The 22,261-nt window shown below is 26.8% G+C and overlaps 2 protein-coding genes across 2 annotated transcripts; one reads left to right on the forward strand and one right to left on the reverse strand.

Moving 5' to 3' along the window:
* Window positions 1-2,707: 2,707 nt before the first annotated feature.
* Window positions 2,708-9,347, reverse strand: robl (dynein light chain roadblock). The gene is made up of 4 exons (XM_016055598.5): window positions 9,207-9,347; window positions 6,110-6,185; window positions 5,335-5,502; window positions 2,708-3,021 (listed from the first exon to the last, which is right to left on the reverse strand). Exons 1-4 carry the CDS (start codon window positions 9,210-9,212, stop codon window positions 2,978-2,980), a joined length of 294 nt encoding a protein of 97 aa, XP_015911084.1. The 5' UTR covers window positions 9,213-9,347; the 3' UTR covers window positions 2,708-2,977.
* Window positions 9,348-9,538: 191 nt separating this feature from the next.
* Window positions 9,539-22,013, forward strand: VhaAC39-1 (V-type proton ATPase subunit VhaAC39-1). The gene is made up of 8 exons (XM_043039746.3): window positions 9,539-9,909; window positions 12,206-12,377; window positions 13,975-14,153; window positions 14,535-14,614; window positions 16,181-16,258; window positions 17,507-17,683; window positions 18,434-18,511; window positions 20,712-22,013. Exons 1-8 carry the CDS (start codon window positions 9,789-9,791, stop codon window positions 20,871-20,873), a joined length of 1,047 nt encoding a protein of 348 aa, XP_042895680.1. The 5' UTR covers window positions 9,539-9,788; the 3' UTR covers window positions 20,874-22,013.
* Window positions 22,014-22,261: the final 248 nt, after the last annotated feature.

Consider the following 22,261-nt stretch of genomic DNA (forward strand, 5'->3'; position numbering starts at 1 on the left):
ATATGATGGTGACCTAGTCAAGAAGCCAACTTTTGGAAAGTTTGTTGACAACTGTTAAAGAGGAATTCCAATCACATGAAGGATTGATTTTGCAGTGAAAAAAATCATAGGCATCAACAGATGGAGCATCTGATCGCGTTAAATGGAGACCACTTACTCGGACGGCTCTGGCCTATATAGTTTCAGGCAGATGGATGTTCATTCATTTTAAATGAGATACAATTCGTACTGTACCTTACTTTTTGTAGGTCAGTGATTCTTTGCATCCATTAATAAACAGTTTTTCTCTTCCCTCTCCAAAAATATCCCATGTAAAAATATACTTTATTTTTTAAAAAATTGATTTAAACAATTTTGAAGTGAAAGGGAAGTACGATACATTTTATATCCTCTTGAAATATTTAAATTTTCAAAACAAATAATTTGCTGTAATAAAATTTTTTGATAAATAAAAGTTCAAGAACAGATTTTTTCAAATTCCTATAAATCAGAAATTATTCAGCCAATTTTATAACTTTTAGGCTTTGACATTTAAAACTTCACAGTAATCTCCTTCATGTTCAAAGTTAGGGGGCAGTATTTGTACAGGTTGTTTCAACTTCAAGTAGAATATTCAGGTAGAAGAATTTTTGCTGGTGTAAACTAAATTACGTAAATCCACATCTCAACGATCGGGTATTTGCATATTAATATAGGAAAATTTACTAAAGTACTTTTTGTCATATCTTCATTTAATATTTCAAAATATGAAAAATAAAATCTTTTTGCAAAACCACAACACAAAAATTAAATTTAGAACTGAGTATTCAATGTACATACAAACAAATCCGGAACAGAAAAAAGAAACAGTAACCTCAGGACCTCAAGTAGGTTTGTTTGCTTGTTTTTTTTAGAATAGACAGTGAATACAACCAATTTCAACCTCTTCAAACAAAAGCCTGACTCGTTTAGCTCTAAAAATAAAATTCGCATTTCTGATATTGGTGTTGCATGTTTCATTATTTTTCTTGCTTTCGTCAACCTTTCTAAAGTTAATTCGTAAAAGTCCTGACACATGGATTAATTAAAAATTTCTTTTGGATACCAACGTTTTCAAAGATTTAACTGTTGATTGTTCTACCAAAACTAAAATTATAGGAACATAGTTTCAGGGTCCGAATTCCATAGGAAAAAAAGTATGTCTATTCAGAGAAAGTGCATTTTGTACGCTGACTAAAAAAACATTAATTATTATCTGCACTTATTAATTACAAGACCATAAATATGGCAGGAAATGAGACAATTGAATAAGGGTCTGTGACTCAGAAAACTCACACTCTTAATAAAACAAATCATAACTTCATTTCTAATAAAAAATATTAAATATCAAACTTTTAACAATTTTTTATGAATTTTCTCTTTAAAAAAAACGGAAGTTGTTAGAAATCTTTTAGATATTCCTTTTTTGCAACTAGCAAATTCTTTCTATCCTTCATAATCAACTTCAGCTGTCTTCATTTAAATTTAAATATCATAAAAACAAATGGTTAACTGAAACAGCAAAATGAACAAAAGAGGCCCAGTAATATTGTCTAAGGCCCTAGCATTGGTGGGCCTCTCAAATCAAAAAAATTGCATCTCAGTTGGCTAAAACCGAAACATTAGTTCATAAGTTAGTCTCCCCCACGTGTTACACAAATGATGCATATAAAAGAGAAATGATTTATTAAATAAAACAAACCTGTATAGTTTTGTAAAATGATTTCTCAGATATATTAGTATCATTATAAATAGAATATAACTCTTTATCTATAAATATTTCTGTTTTTTCTCCTTTTTAATTTATTTTCTAAATATCAGTAAAAAGTAATAGGCATGATCAAGGAATCGGAATGTGATAGATAGTATATTGTAATATGATTTACGTGGATATGAAAGATATGTTAATATTATACATTGAGTTGTTAAAAAAAAACAGGAAACTGGTGTTATCCAATTACTATTGTTACAACAATATGACATCTGGATGCAGGAAAATGGGAATAAGACAGAAAGCAAAAATGCATCATGGATTTCCTTCCTTCATGATATTGTATCATGATTTTTAAACTGTATTATAGTCACTACATATTTTTAATACTTTTACTTGTAGTTCAATATAAATTCACTTAAAATATTTGCAAGAGGGCCCCCTGATTGAAAAGATTTTAATTTCCCGACTTACGGTGTCCTCGACGGGTGTCCGATGATCAGGGTTATATTGTAAATGTTAATCAAAAAAAAAAAAAAGGAAGATTCACGCAGGAATAAATTACTAATTTTAACTGTAATACACTTCAGGCTTGCAATCACTTCTCTTCATCAGCCTGGCACTGTTATATATAATTTTGTGTTTATATCAATTACTTAACTATCCCATTTAAATCCATTTCACATAAAATAATACATGTTGAAAAAATCTGACAAGACAGATAAATAAAAATTAATAAATTTAAATCAACGTCATGAGTACAAAAAACAAGGGATTAAATTGTTGTTTTTTTTATAGTAGTAACATCAGCAAAAGAGGGAAAACTGCAGTAAATTTCTGTGGTTAATGTAAAACACACCAATATTGAAAATGTTTATAATAGAAATTATAAATTAATAAGTTTCTAATCTTTTTTTTTTTAAATAGACCTTAAGAAGAAGAGTACAAAACCTTTTAACTAAGAAAAATATTCCATCCTTTTTATTATTATTTTTTATTAGAGTACAATATTCATAAAATGAAGTTTATAAATATATACCAATAGTTCAAATTTACAGAAATAGGAAAGTTAAACACATGTTTAATTAAATAAATATGCATGTGAACATTTTTCAAACCTGTAAGTTAAGACAAAATAAAAGATTTTATATAAAATTAAGTCAAAATTCAAAATAGTAAAACATTCTTTTAAAACATATATTACAACCACAAGAACTTGTCTATTAGTCAGGTTTCTGCATGAAATATTTACTCATTTGGATTCTGAATAACTATCATCATATATTCTTTATCTGAAAAAAAAAAAAAAGAAAACTTAAAATGTAGTTTAACACATTTATGCTAAATAATGCCAATTAAGATAAAATCAAAACTCTCAACCTTATATGAAAGAAAACCTTTACTATCCGTTTGTAACTAACATGCATTTTATAAAATACTTAAAAAAAGAAAAAAGTATTTTATTGAATATTAAAATTACCTCAATATGCACTGCTGAAATATTTGAATTGCAAATGCCGCTTCCACCAAATTTTTTCCACAAAAGTGTGTGTGGCAGTGTTTAATAACAAGACTATGATAGGCTCTAATAATTAAATTTTAATTACAAGACTATGATAGGCTCTAATAATTAAATTTTAATTACAAGACTATGACAGGCTCTAATTATTAAATTCGAACTGTCTTCAGAAACAACAAGATGGGTGTTTGTGTATCAAAAGAATTTCAGTGCAAGACTTATTATCTGCAAGTAAGCTTTATAAGATGAAAAGATTTATGTGGAAAAAAAACTAAATACAAAATAAAAAGATTTTAGTCAGCATTTATAAACAAATTTTTGAGTTTCTCTCTCCAAAAAAATAACTATTTTGTCTCAATTTAGCTGATTATCGAGTCACATGGAGTGGATCTTGCATTAATAAATCTAGATTATTTAAGTTCTACTATATATTCTCAGCATATTAGTATTTTTAAATAAAATTTTATCCATTAAAAATATATAACTAAAATAACACAGAAAACAAAAATAATTAACTCATGAAATGATTATTAGAAATCAGTGCACAATTACATATGCCCAATCATAGACAATACAATCTTATAACTCCATTTGATGAATTATCTATTATAAATTTATTAGTCAGGTCTAAGAATATAACTAAGATTTAAACAACTTAAGACTAAAATGTAAAAAAGCAAACCCTTCAGTATCAGGTATTTTTTAAAATAGCTACATTAGAATACGTTATTATCTGAGATCTTAAGTATAAGGAATTTTTCCATTGAAAATTATTTTAAAAATTGTCTCTTAAATTATTATCTTGCTTCACCCCCTTTCTTTTGCATGTTTGTATGAAATTTGAGACTCTAATGCAGAGACATACAAGAAACATAAAAAAATTAAAGAAACATAATTTAAATTAATTAAATTATTTAATTATTAATTAAATAATTTAAATTTATTAATTAATTTAATTTATTAATATAATTAATTTAATTTCATAAATTAATATAATTAATTTAATTTAATTTAATTAACTTCATTTTTAGTTTAAATTGAAAGAGATACATAAAGAGTAGATACAGCTGCTACAGCTTGAGATAATTTGAGACATTGACATGTTTTGATAGACAAAACATTGAAATATTTTGAGAAGTACAAAAAACTATAGGAAAGGAATTTACCAAAATTAATTATTGTAAAAGAGAAATTAATTATTAACATGAGCATGGCTTATTGATTGAAAGTGATAATATACAAATCTAATATTCATTTTTAATCTAAACTATATCTTGCAATTATCTATACTAATTTTTCTTAATACTTTTTCCTTTCATTTAGCAATATTTTGCAATTTACCTATGAAACGCAATGAAGCAGATTTAATTTTTTAAGGAAGGACTTTAAGGAACTTTGAATAAAACATAAATTTCTTTATGAAAAATTTTTTAACAAGAAAATGCTCAAGACAAAAAAAAAAAAAAAAAAAAGTACAATACTACAACAAAAAAAGTTAGCTTGGTACCAAATGAAAATACTTGTGTAAAATTGCTTGCTAAGTTGTTAAAGTATTAAAAAGCATAGTTACAAATATTCTAAAGAAATTTTCAACTATATACCTGCAGTGTAAACTGATTTTTTTTTTCATTATTACGTTTAACCTTTATGGACTATGTTCAGTAAATTAAAAGTAATAAAAATAAATGTCCTCTCCGGTAAAATCTTTAGACAAAATGTATCTATTTTTGTCATCTTTATCTGGTACCCAGCTAACCAACAAAATATTGAAAAATAGTTATAAACATAAAATCAAAAGTCAAAACTTGAAAAAATAAGATTGTTGTTGCAGTTGATAATACCAAAAATATAACTGAATCAGTTTATTCAGTTATATAATTGAAAGAAGAAAAAAAAAAAGATTTCAATGACACATATGAATGTGGCAGTTCCATTTCATGGGGCAGTGTAGAACAAAATTTAAAAAAAAAATAATAATGTTCAAAATTTTTTTAATAAGGTGAATAAAACTATTTTTGTCTATTCATAATTGCCTTAGGACTAATATTGCTATAAAAATTATGAATGAAAGAGAAAATAATTATACCTGGAGCAATAAGTAATTCATTCTTTTTAGTTCTTATTCTGAGAAAAGTAAGCTCATTTGTATTATCCAGTTCTTTCACTGTCTGGCGAGCTTTATCTAGAAGATGTGTGATTAAGCCAGCATATTCAATGGTTGTGTTGCTATCCATAGATGATTTGATGGGAATTCCTGAAAAAATAAAAAATAAATTATCAGGATGTATTCTTGACATTAAAAGCTATGGGCAACTATTTTGGTGTTGAAATCACATAGAGATAATATTTGTAATAAGTAACATATAGTTGAACTTTATTTTCTTTATTAAAATTTGCTCTTTTTTCTATTTTTTTATACATAAATCATTTAAAAAAATTACAGTTACTTAATTAAATTTCAAATCTTATACTTTAACCTAAGTGTGAAAACATAGGGTACTTATCTATTAAAGAGAGTTGTAAAAAAATCTATCACCACAGCACCTATTGCTTTCTTATAATATAATACCTTTATTATTCTATTAGGAACCTATGAACCACAACATTTATTAATATTAGAAACCGGCATCAGAAATTTTCTTGTGTGACAAATTTTTAATGCCCTTTAACATATAAATACTGAAAATTACTCTCAAAATTTAAATGTTTACAATTAGAAACTTAACTCAGTGAAAACCATTTCATTTTTTGTTTTTCTCAAATGTTAGACTGTGCAAAATTTGTTAATAGAGAGTTAAAATGATCTCTCAAGAGATATTTTAATTATATATCAAGCAATTGAAAATAATTAATATACAAACCATCCATATTGAGTACAATTATTCCAACGACACCTTTGTGAGACTGGATTCTTTTAAATGTTTCATCAATTTCAGACTAGAAGAGAAAAATATGCCCCTTAAATCAAATTGAACAGAAATTTTTTTAATATTATAAAGTAATTAAAAATATTTCAATACGAATTTTAAAAAATTCCTCTGAGTAGCATTATAACAATATTAGATACTTTGACATCATACCAAAACTAACAATCTGCCATTTGCTACAAACTAGGTTTTGGTGTAGTACCTATTATATATATTTAGTAGCACTATAATTATATAATGTTTATTCCATCAGATAGTAAAGAGGGCAAAAAATAGGTTTAAAAAACTGCATTTAAAAGCAAATAAGTGACTTTTTTCAAAGAACATCATGTAATTCTTCTTCACAAAATAAAAATATTAATATTATTTGTAACATGTAAACTAATACAGTTAAACTTTTGTTGCCACTGTATGCATGAGTCTGACCAGTATTTATTCAGCAATTTCATGTTTTTCCTCCATGTTCTAGACACTGGAATAAAAACTGTCTGAATAAGAACTTCAGTAAATGAAAAATCTCAAATATGTGTGATAATGGCAAACAAAAATTCCTCACACTGAAAGATAAAACATAAGTTGTTGAGGATAGTAAAAAAAGGACTAAGTGCACACAAATTAATTTCACTGTATGGCTATTATAAAACACAAATCACTGACATCTTAAAGAAAGTGGTCAGTATAATGAATTATAACAATGTTAAAAAAAATATTCCTATAGCCTTGTTACACTTGCCTTAACAGTTTTGGTACTGGACATAAAATGTACATCATGATGATATCTTTAAAAAAAATTTTAAATGAGTAATGCTTGCACACTCTTGTGTAAAAGATGAAACGCTAAATAAGTTAACTATTCATTTGAGTAATCTTGTTTGTAATTATGCATTCTTTTTTTGTTATTTGATGTTGAATGTAATTTTTTCATTTTAGTTCATTTATTATTTTTTTTTTAACCAGTTCGTTTATGAGTCTGAATAGCAGCCACCTTCTAACACAGGTCACATAAGCAAAGTCCCTCAAGAGACTGTTGTACAAAGGTTTTACTACATTAGTAAACCAGAATGAAAGATTTTAATCAAACATCAATTAACATTAACTTTACAATTAAGTTTTAAGTTCATTATCAGCTATAGCTTGTAAGCAAATATAAAATCACTACAAAAATAAGCATGGCTCTTTAAATTATGAATGTTATCAGTAAAAAGTTATAAGTGGTATAATTGTAGATGAAATAAATAAATCAAACGATAATTTCTGGCCTAAAGATTAGCATATGAAGTGTTCTTCTTAAGCGTTTTTAGAAGGACGGCTTGCCTTGCTTGTCCATAGTTTCCAATAAATGAGCCCTTTTTGTAAAAATAAGCCGCCATCCTTTAAAAACGCGGCCTTTTTATTCATATCCCATTTTGAAAGGAAAAAAAATTTATTCACTGTTTAAATAATAATTACACCCAGATAAAATTATCTATGTTTATAGGTTTAATTCTGATTACAAATATTTACCTAGTTAGGGTTATTCTCAACAAGTTAAATGTTTACAAGAATTTCTTTTCTCAGGAGATGATATTAATAAATTTTTTATGTGATTTAAAATTTCAAAATTATTTTTTAAACAAATACTTTTTTTTTTCTTCTTTCAAAAATGCATCTTCAGATGCTCATTTTATCATAATTTTAAGTTTAAATTATAGAAAGCTTTCAAATTGTTCATCCATTAATCTTTTTCCTTTATTTTCTTTCTTTTTTTTTGTGAAAAAAAAAATATGCAGAGATTCTCTTTTAGCATGCCTTTAATTATTTTTATTAACTACAAATTATTTTCTTATTTTGAGAATGAATAAGAATTATAAATAAATAGACACATACAATAGTATAAGAGGGTAGTTAAAAAATTGTTCAGGATAAAATTCAGTAATTACATAATATTACAAGTTTTCATAAATTTTTTGTGTTATATGAGTGCCTTTTTCTGAGAAGAACCACCCTACCATTTTTAATTCCTCTTGCATACGCCAAAATAAAATGGATTTTTAGACAATAAAAATTAAGGCACAGGTATAACCAATTTATTAGGAGAAAACTTATAACCAGACATGAATAGCACAAATACATAAATACTGGTCGTAGAAAAAAAATTAAATATTACTCATTCTAAAATAATATATATACACCTCTAATAAATTATTTATACAATAATCATTTATAACTAATTTATGAAGAGAAAGCTTATTACCAGACATAAATAATACATAGGCACAAATGCTCCTCATGGAAAATTTTTCAGTATTACCTACTCATTATGAGAAAAAAATTGGAAAAAATTTTCCTGGCGTAACTCTTAATCTGGCAGAGACTCATGTGGGGTGAATTTCTTTCACTGCTTTCATGAATCGTAAATTGAATGAGCAGCAGTTGGATTTTTTTCCAGGTGGAGATTATTGTCTTTTACTTCATTCAAATGCCAAACTAGACGTTGTGTACATAAATGGATTAAAGTGGCATTGCAAGACTTTAAGCATTTGGCTTGTGTCTTGCTAAATTAGTCTAGCAAAAACATTTCATGGTTAAGTTTTTTTAAAAAAACTTAGAAAAAGGTTAATGAAGTCAATACAAAAAGTTATAAGAAATTATAAAAGCATTATTATCATGCGAAATGTATACCTTCCTAACAATTATCACAATTATTTTAAAAGTGGAATTAAAACAATTTAGGAAGAATTAAGTGAAAAATAAGACAAACAAAAATAAGAAATTATGCTTCTTAAGTGATGATAAAATTTAAAAAAAATTTACATAAAGATTTAGTCTTGGAAGTTTAGAATTAGTGAAAAATATTTGAGAGATCCTAGGCTAGAGCTAAAACTAGCACACGTACAAGAAACAACCGATGCCTAAATACATTTCGTTAAGTACTTTTCCTAAAAATTTATGGTATCACTCCCTATTAACAATATTAAATTAATTAAAAGGTAAAATGATGTATTCACAGTCTATAATTAATTTCAAAAAAATTAATAGAAATATATCTTACAGCCATAATTTTTTCTTGAAATCAAATATCGGTAATATTTTTATATGTAATAAATAGTATTTTCTGTTTTAATAAAACACCATAGAAACGAAATTTTTTGATACAAAAACAAAAACAGAGAGCAAAACTACCAGCAGTTACAGTGAGTAAAGATAGTCAAGATTTCTAATTTAATTAAATTACAGCTCATAAAACTAAATCAGGAGTAATTAATAATTATACATTTAAATTGAATGGTTTTCTGATATTTATTTTAATTTCCTTTTTTCTATTTTATTATATTTCATTAAGGGCTCTACTCCTAACTTGATAGATATTCTACAATACCAACTGGAAAATAAATTTACTCAGTTTTTGTTCAAAAATAATATAAATAGTGTGTCTTTTTCAAGTGATCACCTCCGAAAATAAAGTTTGCGAATGTTACGTGTGAAAAATTCAACACTAAAAATTTTATATGCTTGTCATATGATTGTACTCCGTGAGCATGCGTAAAGTAAACAAAAAAATCTAAATATTTGGGAGAGTTCTTTAGGTCTTTTCAATACCTCTTTCTGAATTAAATCTGTAAACTTAGTAGATATGTTGGAAATACTTTTTAATATAGATAATGGTTATTTAGAAGGTTTAATTAGAGGTTTTAAATGTGGCATATTGAAAGTGGCTGATTACCACAATCTTGTACAATGTGAAACTTTAGAAGGTAATATGTTAAATGATTCTTAATGTTTTTTTACTTTTCTAATTATGATCAATGCCATTTCAGATATCTTTAGGAAGTATATATTGACCAGGTAATTTCTTAATGCTAAGAAAAATTATTCTATTTTTTTTTTTTTTTTTAAGCAAAATCAAATAGTTATAATAGTCTCAGGTAAAGTAGTTACTTTACATTTTTAAAATTATTTCGCAATGGATTAATTGATATATTTATAACAGCTTTTACCTTTCTTACGAAGTTGCTTATCAATAGCCTGATTGGGTTTGTGCCATTGCAGTTTTTATTAATAAAAATTTTACTATTGAACTAAAAAGATTTTCTCCATATATTGAATTTCAAAACGTTTTGAATGGCTTATTACTTATCATCAATATGACTTGTAGGGGAGATTTCTGTGGTAAAGTAAAAAGTCTTGGAATCTTCCGGAAAAGTGGGTTGGAAACTTCCGGGCCAAAAAAAAAACATCACAGAAAGGGACCAACTCGAAAGGTATATCTTGTAGCCACCCCAGGGCAAACATCTACGTGTTTTTGTTTAAAAAAAATTTTTAAGATTAAAATCTATTTGGCACCTTGGCGATTGTAGTTGGAGCGACAGATCACATTTCGGAAATATCTCCAACTTCTATATCATGTGAATAGACTTTTCAGTCTTAAAAGTCTCAAACTGGAAGACAACTGCCAGGCAGAGACAGGCCTGGAGGAAGTTGATTGAGAAGGCCAGGGCCCACCCGGGGCTGTCGTGCCATTGAGGAAGGAAGGAAGGAAGGATATCATGTGAATTCTAAAAATTGTTAGAGGCATATATTGTTAGAATTCGAAAGTATAATAAGAATGAGATTGAATGAAACATCTCTTTTTATAACAATAGGGTTTTCAAGGTTGTCCCAGCATTAAAATTTGCCTTTAATTTGTATTTAAAAAGTAGATTGTTCTAATTAACAAGCATTCTGAAAATTCTACTATAATTTTGAAGTTGTTGACCCTGGAGAGAGGAAGATTTGACCTTGGTTTGAAAACTGAGATATTTCCTTATTGTGATCTGTTGAGCTGACTACAATCGCCAAATAGATTTTAAACTTGCAAATTTTTTTAAAAAAAACATTTAGATATTTGTCAGGGGGTGGCTATGAGTTATATTTTCAAGTGGATGCATTTTTGAGATGTTTTTTTTTCTCTAGTTTCTCGTGAGCTGCAGCCTGGAAACTGCCAAGAATTAGTGATTATTCTGCCACAGATCATGATACAAAAATCTCCACTTAAAATCAAATTTCATTTGTACAATTTTGCTGAAACTCGTTACCGTTATATTCTTTGCTTTCATTAACATTGCCTTCAGGATGCTGTTTGTTTATCGTTAAGCGATTGGTTCTTGGCTTATTATCGGATATATGTCTTTTTTATTTTCATATTTCAACTGCTGCTATTATTTTACTACTGCATATTGCTATCTCTTTATTTTTGTATCCCTATCTTTATCTCATCTCTGCAAAGAAAAATATCAAGAGAAATCTTTTTTTTTTCTTTTTTAGTTGAAGGTTATGATATTTTATAACAAAATTACAGTTTTGTTAACTATTTAATATGGATATATGTTGATAAATTAACATCAATAGTAAAATAGCGTTTATGTTAATATTTCTGATTAATATTATTTATTTCTTGATTATAAATTATCAGTATTAAAGGGTAAAACATTTAAATCAGTGTTTTAGATGTTTTAAAAATATTTGTAAAAAACATAACTTAAACATAATAAATACTCTTTGGTATCTATCTTAGCATTAGAAAATCACCAAATATAAAAGGAATGCCCTATCATTAACTATAAACTATTTCTATAATTTTTTTCTTAAATTGGAATTAAACTCAGTATTTTGAAGATTGTGTGAAGTGTAAAAAATCATTTTCATGAAAAACAATCTAAAACATATATTAACATTATTAACAATAATTAGCTACTATAAATATATTTTTAAAATTAAAAGTTAAAATTGGAGTTTTTTGCTGAATAAGCTTTTTATTATTTTAAAAAAAAAGTTTCTGCCACCCTGGTTAATAGATAGTGAAGAAGAAAAAAACAACAATTAAAGTTAGCCTACCTTTTATTTTATCAAACTTAAACATTACATAATTAATTCTTAAATCTTATTTGAATTATTTATATGTTATAGTGACTATCTATCATTTGTGTTAGATTTTGATATTGACTGTTAAACAATCATATGATATAGTATTTCAATAATATTTCTTTTTCATTAATACTTTTATTATTTCAGATTTAAAAGTACATTTACAAAGTACTGACTATGGAAATTTCTTAGCCAATGAGCCCAGCCCGTTAACAGTCAGCATCATTGAAGACAAGTTGAGAGAAAAGTTGGTCATTGAATTTCTTCACATCAGGAATCAAGCAGTTGAACCTCTTTCAACATTTTTGGATTATATCACGTAATAATTGTTTCCCTACTACATAAGTGTTTCTAAATTTCTCTGCATGACTGTATTGTCCTTTTTAATTTACCATACGAATATTAGAAATTATTATAAAGATGACCAATTGTGAGGTTAAATGAATCAGAATAAATTTAATTTCTTTAAATCATAAAGCAATGTACAAGGCTTGTTTGAAAAGCAGGGTTAGCTGACTTAAGCCATGTTTTATACCAGAAAGTTTTTTTAAAAACCAGCTTGATTTTCTTAAAGAAAAAAGTATTTTAAAGTCAAATCAATGTCCCTAAAAATTATTGAAATAACACAGATCATCACCAACTATATTCTCAACATGTTCTGATAATTTTTTTTATAATTCTTTAAAAAATGTAATAATAAGACAAGATCAATTTTTTTGTTTTGTTTAATTCTTGTTGAACAGTGTCAGGGGTCTGTCTAGATACCTATTTTGTGAAAATTTAGACATTATATGGATTTATCGTTTCTTACGGAATACAAAAATAAAATTTTAATAAAAAGTATTTTGAAAAACTGCCGTTTTTTCTAAAGTTGAATTTGTGAAGGTACCGCCATACAGTAGTAAATTTGTGTTATGCTTATTATAATGAAAAGCATAAATTGAAATGAGATGCTTTTCTAAATTTTATTTGGCAGTTATTTATTTTTTTCTGGTAATTATTAATTTTCATATTATTTTTCTGGTAATTATTAATTTTAAGTCTTAAATTTTTAAAATAATTTAGTGAGCAGTGTATCTTAACTTAACCCCTTAACTGACGCGAGCGTATATATACGTCTCGGCCAGACGATGCGTTAACTGCCGCAGGCGTATATATACGCTTTCCCAAAGTACGGTGCTTTGCATTGCGTTGCTATAAATAGAACTACACCCCCTAGTTCAGAATTCAGTAAAATTGCCTTGAAAATGTTTGCTTTGCGAATGTATTACTAATTTCGGAGGTGGGGAATGGGAAAAGGATGTTATGAAAAAGTGATATCGTATTAATCGCTTGTGTGTATTTATTTGAATAAGGTCGGGTTTATTTTTTTTTTTCGCTTTTGTTTCCCGTATGTATTTGGTCCTTTCTATTCTTTCCATCAACGTCTTCAAAGAAAAATGCATCGCGAAAATGTGCTGTTTGTTCAAGAAAAAAATTCTTTGTGAATCCTGCTATCAGTGCGATGAATGTGACATTGGTTTATGTGTCCAACCATGTTTCAGGATTTATCATACAACAACTAAGTTTTAACATCTTTTATATTGTATTTTTATTATTTAATTTAAATTTTGTATTTTCTTTCTTTCCTTTTTCTTGTCCTGTAAAATTAAACTGTTTTTAAATTGCAAAGCGTGCATCATTTCCCCCACCAAAACACCGTGTAAGAAAGTGCACTTGAGCAAAAAACGATGGCACTGGGGAGTGAATCACGTTAATTTTACTTGGCAGTTAAGGGGTTAATATTAAGATATTGAATGTTCTAATTACAATGCTTACTTGTCATCTAATATCTGTTGATTGGGATTTTTTTCATCATATTTTACAGTACTTATATTTCTCCTTTAAAAAAAATTTTTGCATGTTATAAATTTTAGGTACAGCTATATGATTGACAATATAATTCTTCTCATTACCGGCACATTGCATCAACGGCCAATATCTGAATTGATTCCTAAATGTCATCCGTTGGGAAGTTTTGATCAGATGGAAGCTATCCATATTGCATCTACTCCTGCAGAACTATATAATGCTGTAATAGTTGACACACCATTAGGTAAACATATAATTAGAGCTTTTCTTTTTGTGTGTGTGTATATCATTTACTCTTTTTTTTTAAATGGGTATATTTATGAGTGATGCAACAGATAACTTGATATCCTGTTACATTAATCAGTTAATACTGTTTCTTTTTTTTTATATATAATTCGTCTGCTAACATTAGTTTGTCTTTACGAATTTGATTTTCAGTACTCAATATTTAAATTTGTTAACTAATTTTATCCATATTTAAATCATCAGTGCTTTTCTAAAATTTTAAGAAAAAATAACATTTTTCTATCACGTTCTTTACAAATCATGTGCATTCAATGTGGAATTGATGAATAAAAATAAGTTTTCAATTAATCTGTATAAAGATTCATTATTTCCTTTTCAGCTCCATTTTTTGTTGATTGTATCTCAGAGCAGGATCTTGATGAAATGAACATTGAAATCATCAGAAACACTTTATATAAGGTAGATATGTTTTCATTTTTAAATCAAGTAAATCAATTTCAGCCACTTTTATTACCATTTAATTTACATTTATTTGATTTACGAATAATAATGTCTCTTCATAGTAAATCTCTCTCTCTTTTTTTTAAAGTTTTTATATTCTGACTTCTCAGAGTTGAAGATTTCTTTAAATATTAAGAAGATTTAAAAAGTCAATTTGATTGTGTGTAGTATCAGCTCTTCTGTGCTAGTTGGTATAAATATGGGTGACAGTCGAGTTTTAAAAGGAGCAAAATACAAATAATGCTCTAAATTTTGCTTATTAAAAGGGTTGGGAAAGTGAATTGATTGGTGTTTAGTACCAACTCTTCAAATGCGTGAGTCGATATATATGTGGGTGCCTCCAAAGTCCTTTTTTTCTGTGGGGTAAAACAGAATTATTCTCTATAATTTTGACATTAAGGTTTTATTAGTGTCAAGTACCAACTCTCAAATGTGTTTGTTGATATAAGTATAAGAGCCTTAGGTGTATTGTTTTTGACAGGGAAAAAATTTTAATTACTCTCTATGTTTCACACATATAAAAAGGAAGAAAAAAACCCTCGAAAAAGGTGAGGATGAAATAAAAAATCTAAATGTGTTTAGGAATTTTCTTCTTAATCTCAAAAACTTTATTTTGTAGTGCATACACACTTTTATTAAAAAATATAAAAAAATAAAGGTTTGTATATTAAGGCACTACTATCTATATTTTTTTTATGTGCCTTTACGATTCCTCTTTTAAACGTATTCAACTCCTAAACAACTTTATTAATGATTTTTTAAAGTGTGTATTTTTTAATGAGGGTTAGTATGATAAATGTATTTGAAGTTTATAAAATAGCAAACAAAGAAACCAATATAAATAATTGTTTTCTCATTCCAAAATTAAATTTTCAGTTTTTGCTGTCCTTTTAGTTTTTTTATACATATTGTGAATGACCCTTATGATAGTAAGTTATGTATAATTACAATTATTAAAGACAATTAATTATTTTTCATTTAAAATTTACGTCTTATTATTTTTTATTACGTCTTATTATTAATTATTTTTCATTTAAGACGTCTTATTTTATTATTCGTAAGGATTCATGTGCATTTCTATTAAAATTATATTATTGTAGCTGTAGCAGCCTTTATATTGTAATCTCTTTTAGTCTTTTGAGAAAGTATTGTGAAATATAGTTTAATATTTCTTATCAGATATATATGCATCGAATAATTATCTCCATTATCATGGAAAAAATAGTTTTTCTTCTATACTGTTTGATTGCATATCTGATAAAAGAAAGACAAGATTAATTATAAAGAATGGTTCATAAGACCTTTAAATTGATAAAAATATTAAGACCAAATTTGAAAAATAAAATGTGTTAAAACTGAAAATATTTGATGTAGATGAGATTAATTGTTAATAATTACTCAGTAGGCATCTTTAAATTGCTAGTGTTATTTGTGAATTATCTTTTTATTAAAAAAAGCAGTGAGTTAAAATTAAATGAACACTTGATTGATGACTATCTTCCTAACATTTAACTTTTTTTTCAGGCTTATCTTGAAGCTTTCTACAATTTTTGCAAAGAACTGGGTGGAATCACTGCTGAAGTTATGTGTGAGATTTTGGCAGTAAGTTTTAAAATGAATATTTATTTTAAATATCCATTATAATTTAGGTGTCTCCTTATTATCTGATATGTTCTTAGTTTGACTCCAATAAAATGTTTGTGTAATTTTAGCAGGTTTGTTATAGATTTTTATTCAATGCTTAAAACAAACTTAATGGAAAATATGCTTAACTGGACTTTATTTATTGTTGTAAGCAACACACTGGTAGTATGTTGACACGTACATGCACAACCTGCACAGAAGTTCTCAATATTTTACAGAAAATTTTAAAGCATAAAAAAAAATCTAATATTTTTTTAAGAAACCATCTAATTTTTCTACTTGGAAGGAATTAATGTGTTACAATCTCTTTCTACTCCATTATCACGTAAGAAAATGTATAAAATTAGATCAGTTGTTGCATGACATACGCAAATGAATTATAGTTAAAAATGATTTGGTGGAGAACTGTAAATGATATTTGCCTTACCACATTTTTAATGTATTTTTATCATAGTCATGAACAATTAATGTTACTTAAAAGTAACATATAATAAGATTAGCTAACAACAAAACTATGTGTTGAACAAAAAATGGGTTATTGTTCTTAACTGGAAAAGGTAATGAAAAGACATATTAGAAATTTTTTTGTTCTATAATATTTATTTCCGTGAACAAAGCATTTGCTTTTCCATTCTCATTGTTTATTTGCAATGAAACAGGCTCAGTCTGGAAACCTCGGCCCAACAAGGTCTGTAATTGAAAGAAGCTTTCCAGCCAGTTATTACATTTTAATACATGATTCAAACAAAACAGATACACAAAAATTATGTGGTTTAATTTTTAAGCATAAAATATTATTAAATGTCATCATATTGAAAGAGGGATCTCATATCCCTGTAAAAATTACCCTTTATCTAACATTCCAAACCTGAAGTTTAGGATGGGGAAAAAAATTATATAAATATCGTACTTGTGTTTTAAAAGTCTTTTGCTTTAGTTGGGCTCAGACATTTATAAATGAGCTTGAGCTCACATCTCGAGCTACAGATGATTGTAGTAACCTCCCTGTTTCAGCTCCACATTCCAAACAGTTAAATAGACTTTTCTGGCTCTATAAACTGCATTAAAGTAAATTCAAAATATCAAAAATATGATTAGATAAAATAGAATCCAATGAAACCTTCATAACAATTAATGAAAGGCTAATATGGTTTTCTTTTTCATTATTTTCAATATAGTTATTTTTAATGTGCAATTTTCTTTTAGTTTGAAGCTGACCGACGAGCTTTCATCATAACCATTAACTCGTTTGGAACTGAATTAACTAAAGAAGATAGAGCTAAACTCTATCCTCATTGTGGGAAGCTATATCCTGATGGTCTCCAAGCTTTGGCCAAGACTGATGAATATGAACATGTGAAAGCTGTTGCTGAATACTATGCTGTATGTTTGATTTCTTTCTTTTTTTTTTCTTCTTTCCATTTTACTAATAAACAGGCAAGATTGAAATATAATAAAAGAAATCTACCTTCAAATGCAAAAATGTGCTAGCTAAAATAGTGGATTAGCTACTAATACCGTCATCTATATACCATTATTACAATGTCTCCAAGTTCAGCTTTATATTTACAAAAAAATTATAATAATTATTAATTTATAAATTTTCCTTAGTAATTAATATTTTAGCATAGCTACAAAGTCTACCAGATTTTGATAGTTTCTCTTGTTCGGATTTTATGAAAAAAGTTACTTTTAAAATGGATTTTTATCTGAATTTATAATTTGTTTGATAATTTAAATAGGTAACACATAACTAAATGATTATAATAGAAGAGATTTTAAATATATCTAAATAAATAAAAATGTTATCTTCTTATGATAGTCAGCTAAATCTTATATATATTAACTAGATTGGCCTATATTAAATAGATTTCTTTCTGCATTTAAAAATTGTTCTAATTTGGTAAATTACATAATTATAAATTTATTAAATATAATAAATAAATAATAGTAAATTTTATTCAGCTAATCAAGAAATGTGAAACTTGTTTTTTAAATTTTTAGTCATTAGTGTAATGCTATTTTTAAGATTTTCTTTTCCTTTATAATTAGAAATTCTCAAAAGTTTTTTTGTTTATTGTTTTAAAGTTCATATAAATTTCTGTGAATTGATGCATAATTTTTCTTTGCTAGGAATACTCAATGCTTTTTGAAGGTGCTGGAACTAATCCTGGAGAAAAGACACTAGAGGACAAATTCTTTGAACATGAAGTAATTATTTTCTACACCTCTATCTTGATGAATTCTCTATTTTTCAGGTTTTAGTAATTAAAAAATAATAATCTCTGGCTGAATATAAATAAACATGTAAATTAAACATAGGAGGAGAGTAGCTATTATGAATTTTTATTGTGTGTTACAATTATTATGCAGATTGTATAATACTTAATTACTGGCTTTCTTGAAAGTATGTTATTATTCTACTAATAGAGTGAAAAGCTACCAGAATTTAATTTAAATTTTACGTCAGTTATGAATATTAATTCTAGATAACCTGGATTGTGTCCTGCCAATTATGTATAGTAATTTTATCTTGCACAAAGTGCTTTCTGTACTAAGATTTGAAAAGTCAAATGCTCATTTGTTTAAAATAAAATATATCCTGTTTTATTATTTTATATAATGTTCACTCTGCTCAGAAGTAATCTTTTTAACTATAATAACTACTTTTGTCTGTTGTTGAGAGTCGCACCCTTCACTTCTGCTCAAACCAATCAATTTAATGATACCCCTAAAGCAGTGTTTCCCAACGTGGGGCCCACGCCCCACGGGGGGGGCCATCTGAGGGTAAAGGGGGGCAATTCAAAAATGGACTCGACATGAGTTTAAACCTTTTGCTCTTGGCCATTTAAATGCAATGCAAGATTTCGGTGACAAAATCGAAAGAAAAAAGCAAATTCTTAAATAATTGCGGTCAATAAATATTATGTGACTTATGGATTTTTTAAGCGACAAATCTGAAATGAAGTATCTGTTTACAGTCGATGGTAAAGCATTTGTGAGTTGTTTAGCCAATATCTTTGAAAAACTGAATATATTAAATAAGAAACTTCAAGGAACAAATAAAACTCTTGTTGATGCAAAAGCGAAGATATTTGGCTTCATTACCCCTATTGAGTTATGTCAGAAATATATTAACAACAAAAACTTTGAACAGTTTCATTGGCTCCAAAAATGTGAAGTAAATGATACCGCTTTACTTGTTATTGTCTATCATCTGAAAATTCTATCGGCTGATTTAAAAGAAAGATATTCTGATTTAAGACAAATTTATTTTCCAACATGGATGTTGCAGTCCATGTTAGTGGATTTGTCTGATATATCAAATATATCAAGAAGAACTTGTAGTAATGCAAAATGATGAGTCAGTTAAAACTTTATTTAATATGAAAGGAGTGATGGCATGGCTTCGTGAGGAAACAGAAAACAAATACCCAAATTCAATCAAATGTGCAAGAAAACTATTGTTACCGATTCCATCTTCATATTTAGCTGAATGTGGATTTAGTGCTGTAAATAATTTTATTGGTAAAAAAAACAAATCGTTCTGGATATAACACAACGGGGAGTCTTGAGACTGAAGCTAACCAAATTGGAACCTAAGATAAAATCTATGTGCAGAAGGGCAAGATTCTCACTAAATTAAAATATTAAATTATCATAGAAAAATCTTTATTAAAATTATTTCGAATTTGAATTTGAATTTTTCATTATATGTTCTGAAAATTTAGTTACTGTGTTTCGCTAACAATTTCCTAAGTTTCTTAAGTGAACAATTCGATTTTTTAATATTAAAAATTATGTATATGTTACATAGGGGGGGGGCATAAGAATTTTAGAAAGGCTTAGGTGGGGCATGGTACAAAAAAGGTTGGGAAACACTGCCCTAAAGTATTTGTCAAGAAACACGAATGTAAAATCACCTGGAAATGTAATGAACTGATTAAAGCAAGTTCTTGAGAAATCTCACCAAAAAGGTCAAATAGAAAGATAAATGACTCCAACCAGGTTTGGAAAGAATGATGCTGTAAGAAGGGAACACTTACAGAATGCAGGAGTAAGTGGGAAAGTGATAGGTGGTGACATATTAATTCCCTCTCTAGAAGATAAATTTAAAACAAAAATAAAGTTTCCTATCAAACATCGAATCCAAATTGCATAAAAAGAAACATTTTGAATCCGTAAAACTGAAAATAAGTGAACTTAAATAAAATTTACCCATCAATTTAACAAAGTTCAATTAATTTAAATACCAAAAGGAATAAATAATGAATTAAATCGGGAGAAAAAAGTTGCGACAAACTTTTCATGTTTGAAATTACAGTATCAAAGAATTTAAACATGTTAGTAATTATGAATTGTTAACATATTGTTATGTTAGTATTTATATATATATTTTCTTTATTATCAGGTTCGTTTAAATAGCAGTGCATTCCTTCAACAATTCCACTATGGAGTATTTTATGCTTATGTTAAGCTGAAGGAACAGGAGTGCAGAAATATTGTTTGGATCTCAGAGTGTGTTGCACAGCGCCATCGAGCAAAAATCGATAATTACATCCCAGTCTTCTAAATTAATATCATTTTTTATATATTTTTTTTTTATCCCAGAAGAATGTTATTTGTACAACTACATTCCTAAATACAATTATTGACTTTACTATTTTGTTGCTTGATTCTTGTTTTGGTTGTACAAAATTATATTTATTTAATTAGAATATTTGAGAAATTCTATAATGTAAATATTTCAAAACTTGGTGTGTTTGGTGTAAACTCTGTAGATTTAGTCATAATATATACAAGGAATATTCTATTGAGTATATATATATAAAAATTGTTAATGTGTTATTAAATGTTGGAAAAAAATAGTAAATTGAATTATTATTCAGAGAATATGGCTAGTTTAAAATATAAGTGTCTTACAGCTTAGAATAATTATTAAAAAATATAATTATGTTTAAGATAAATAATATATTTTAAAATGATTCTTTTTAAATTCTTAATAACTGCCAACTAATGTCATTAATTTGTTATAATATCTGCTTGAGTGTGTTACTTAAAATTTAGAACTAATTGTGAATTTGATAATTTTATTTAACTATTTATTTTTCATGTTTACTTGTGTGTTAAATTCCATCTGAAATCAATTTACCTCAAAAAATTTTAGATATTTCTTAAAGGGCTCTTCTGTGTAGAATTAAAACATTGAAAGTCACTGTTCAACTTAAATTTTCAATAGAAGTTTTGCTTTTAAATATACTTTTGTTTCAGATTCTATGTATTCCACTCGATTATTAATTCATTCAAGATTTCTTTTTTAGCACTTTGTGTTTCCTAATCACTTTATTTCATGTATTGTTTTTTCTCTTAAAAAAATAGGCACAAATCTTCAATTTTGTATTTTTTACTTTCAGCTCTGAAGCTTTTATTGATTAAAAGCTTTAATATTAAATCAGTTCCTTTTTATAACTGAATAATTGATATGTGTTTTTTCTATCCAGATTAAAAAGAAGTTAACTTTTTTGTTTATTTTTTACTGTAATAATTTCTGTCTTAGAATTTGTTGACATCCAGTTATATTGTTTAAATATATGATTATAAAGTCATTATAATAAAGATGTAATTTATAGAAGCTATTATTTTTTATTGAAATATTTTAATTGTTTTTATGAGCATTCTTTGTTTAGTAATCAATAAAAGAGTTCATGCCAAATGCCAGCTTGTTTTTGCTTTTCTCTTTTTTAGGCATTCTTATTAATTTCTTTATTTAAAAAAATAGACGAATTTATTAAAATTAGATTAGTGGTATAAACAATAAATAAAAGTTTGCAATCAAATATTAGCTGACAGGTTAGATACTTGTAAAGCAATATTTTCTTTTTGTAGTTGCATTTAAGTTCCAAAACTATACTTATGTCAAATGGACGAAATTGCAATTGATCACAGGTATGGAAAAACTCT

This window comes from Parasteatoda tepidariorum, chromosome 1 (genome assembly GCF_982258835.1).
Source record: "Parasteatoda tepidariorum strain Cologne lab strain chromosome 1, Ptep-v5.0, whole genome shotgun sequence".
In the NCBI taxonomy this organism is placed as follows: Eukaryota; Metazoa; Arthropoda; class Arachnida; order Araneae; family Theridiidae; genus Parasteatoda; species Parasteatoda tepidariorum.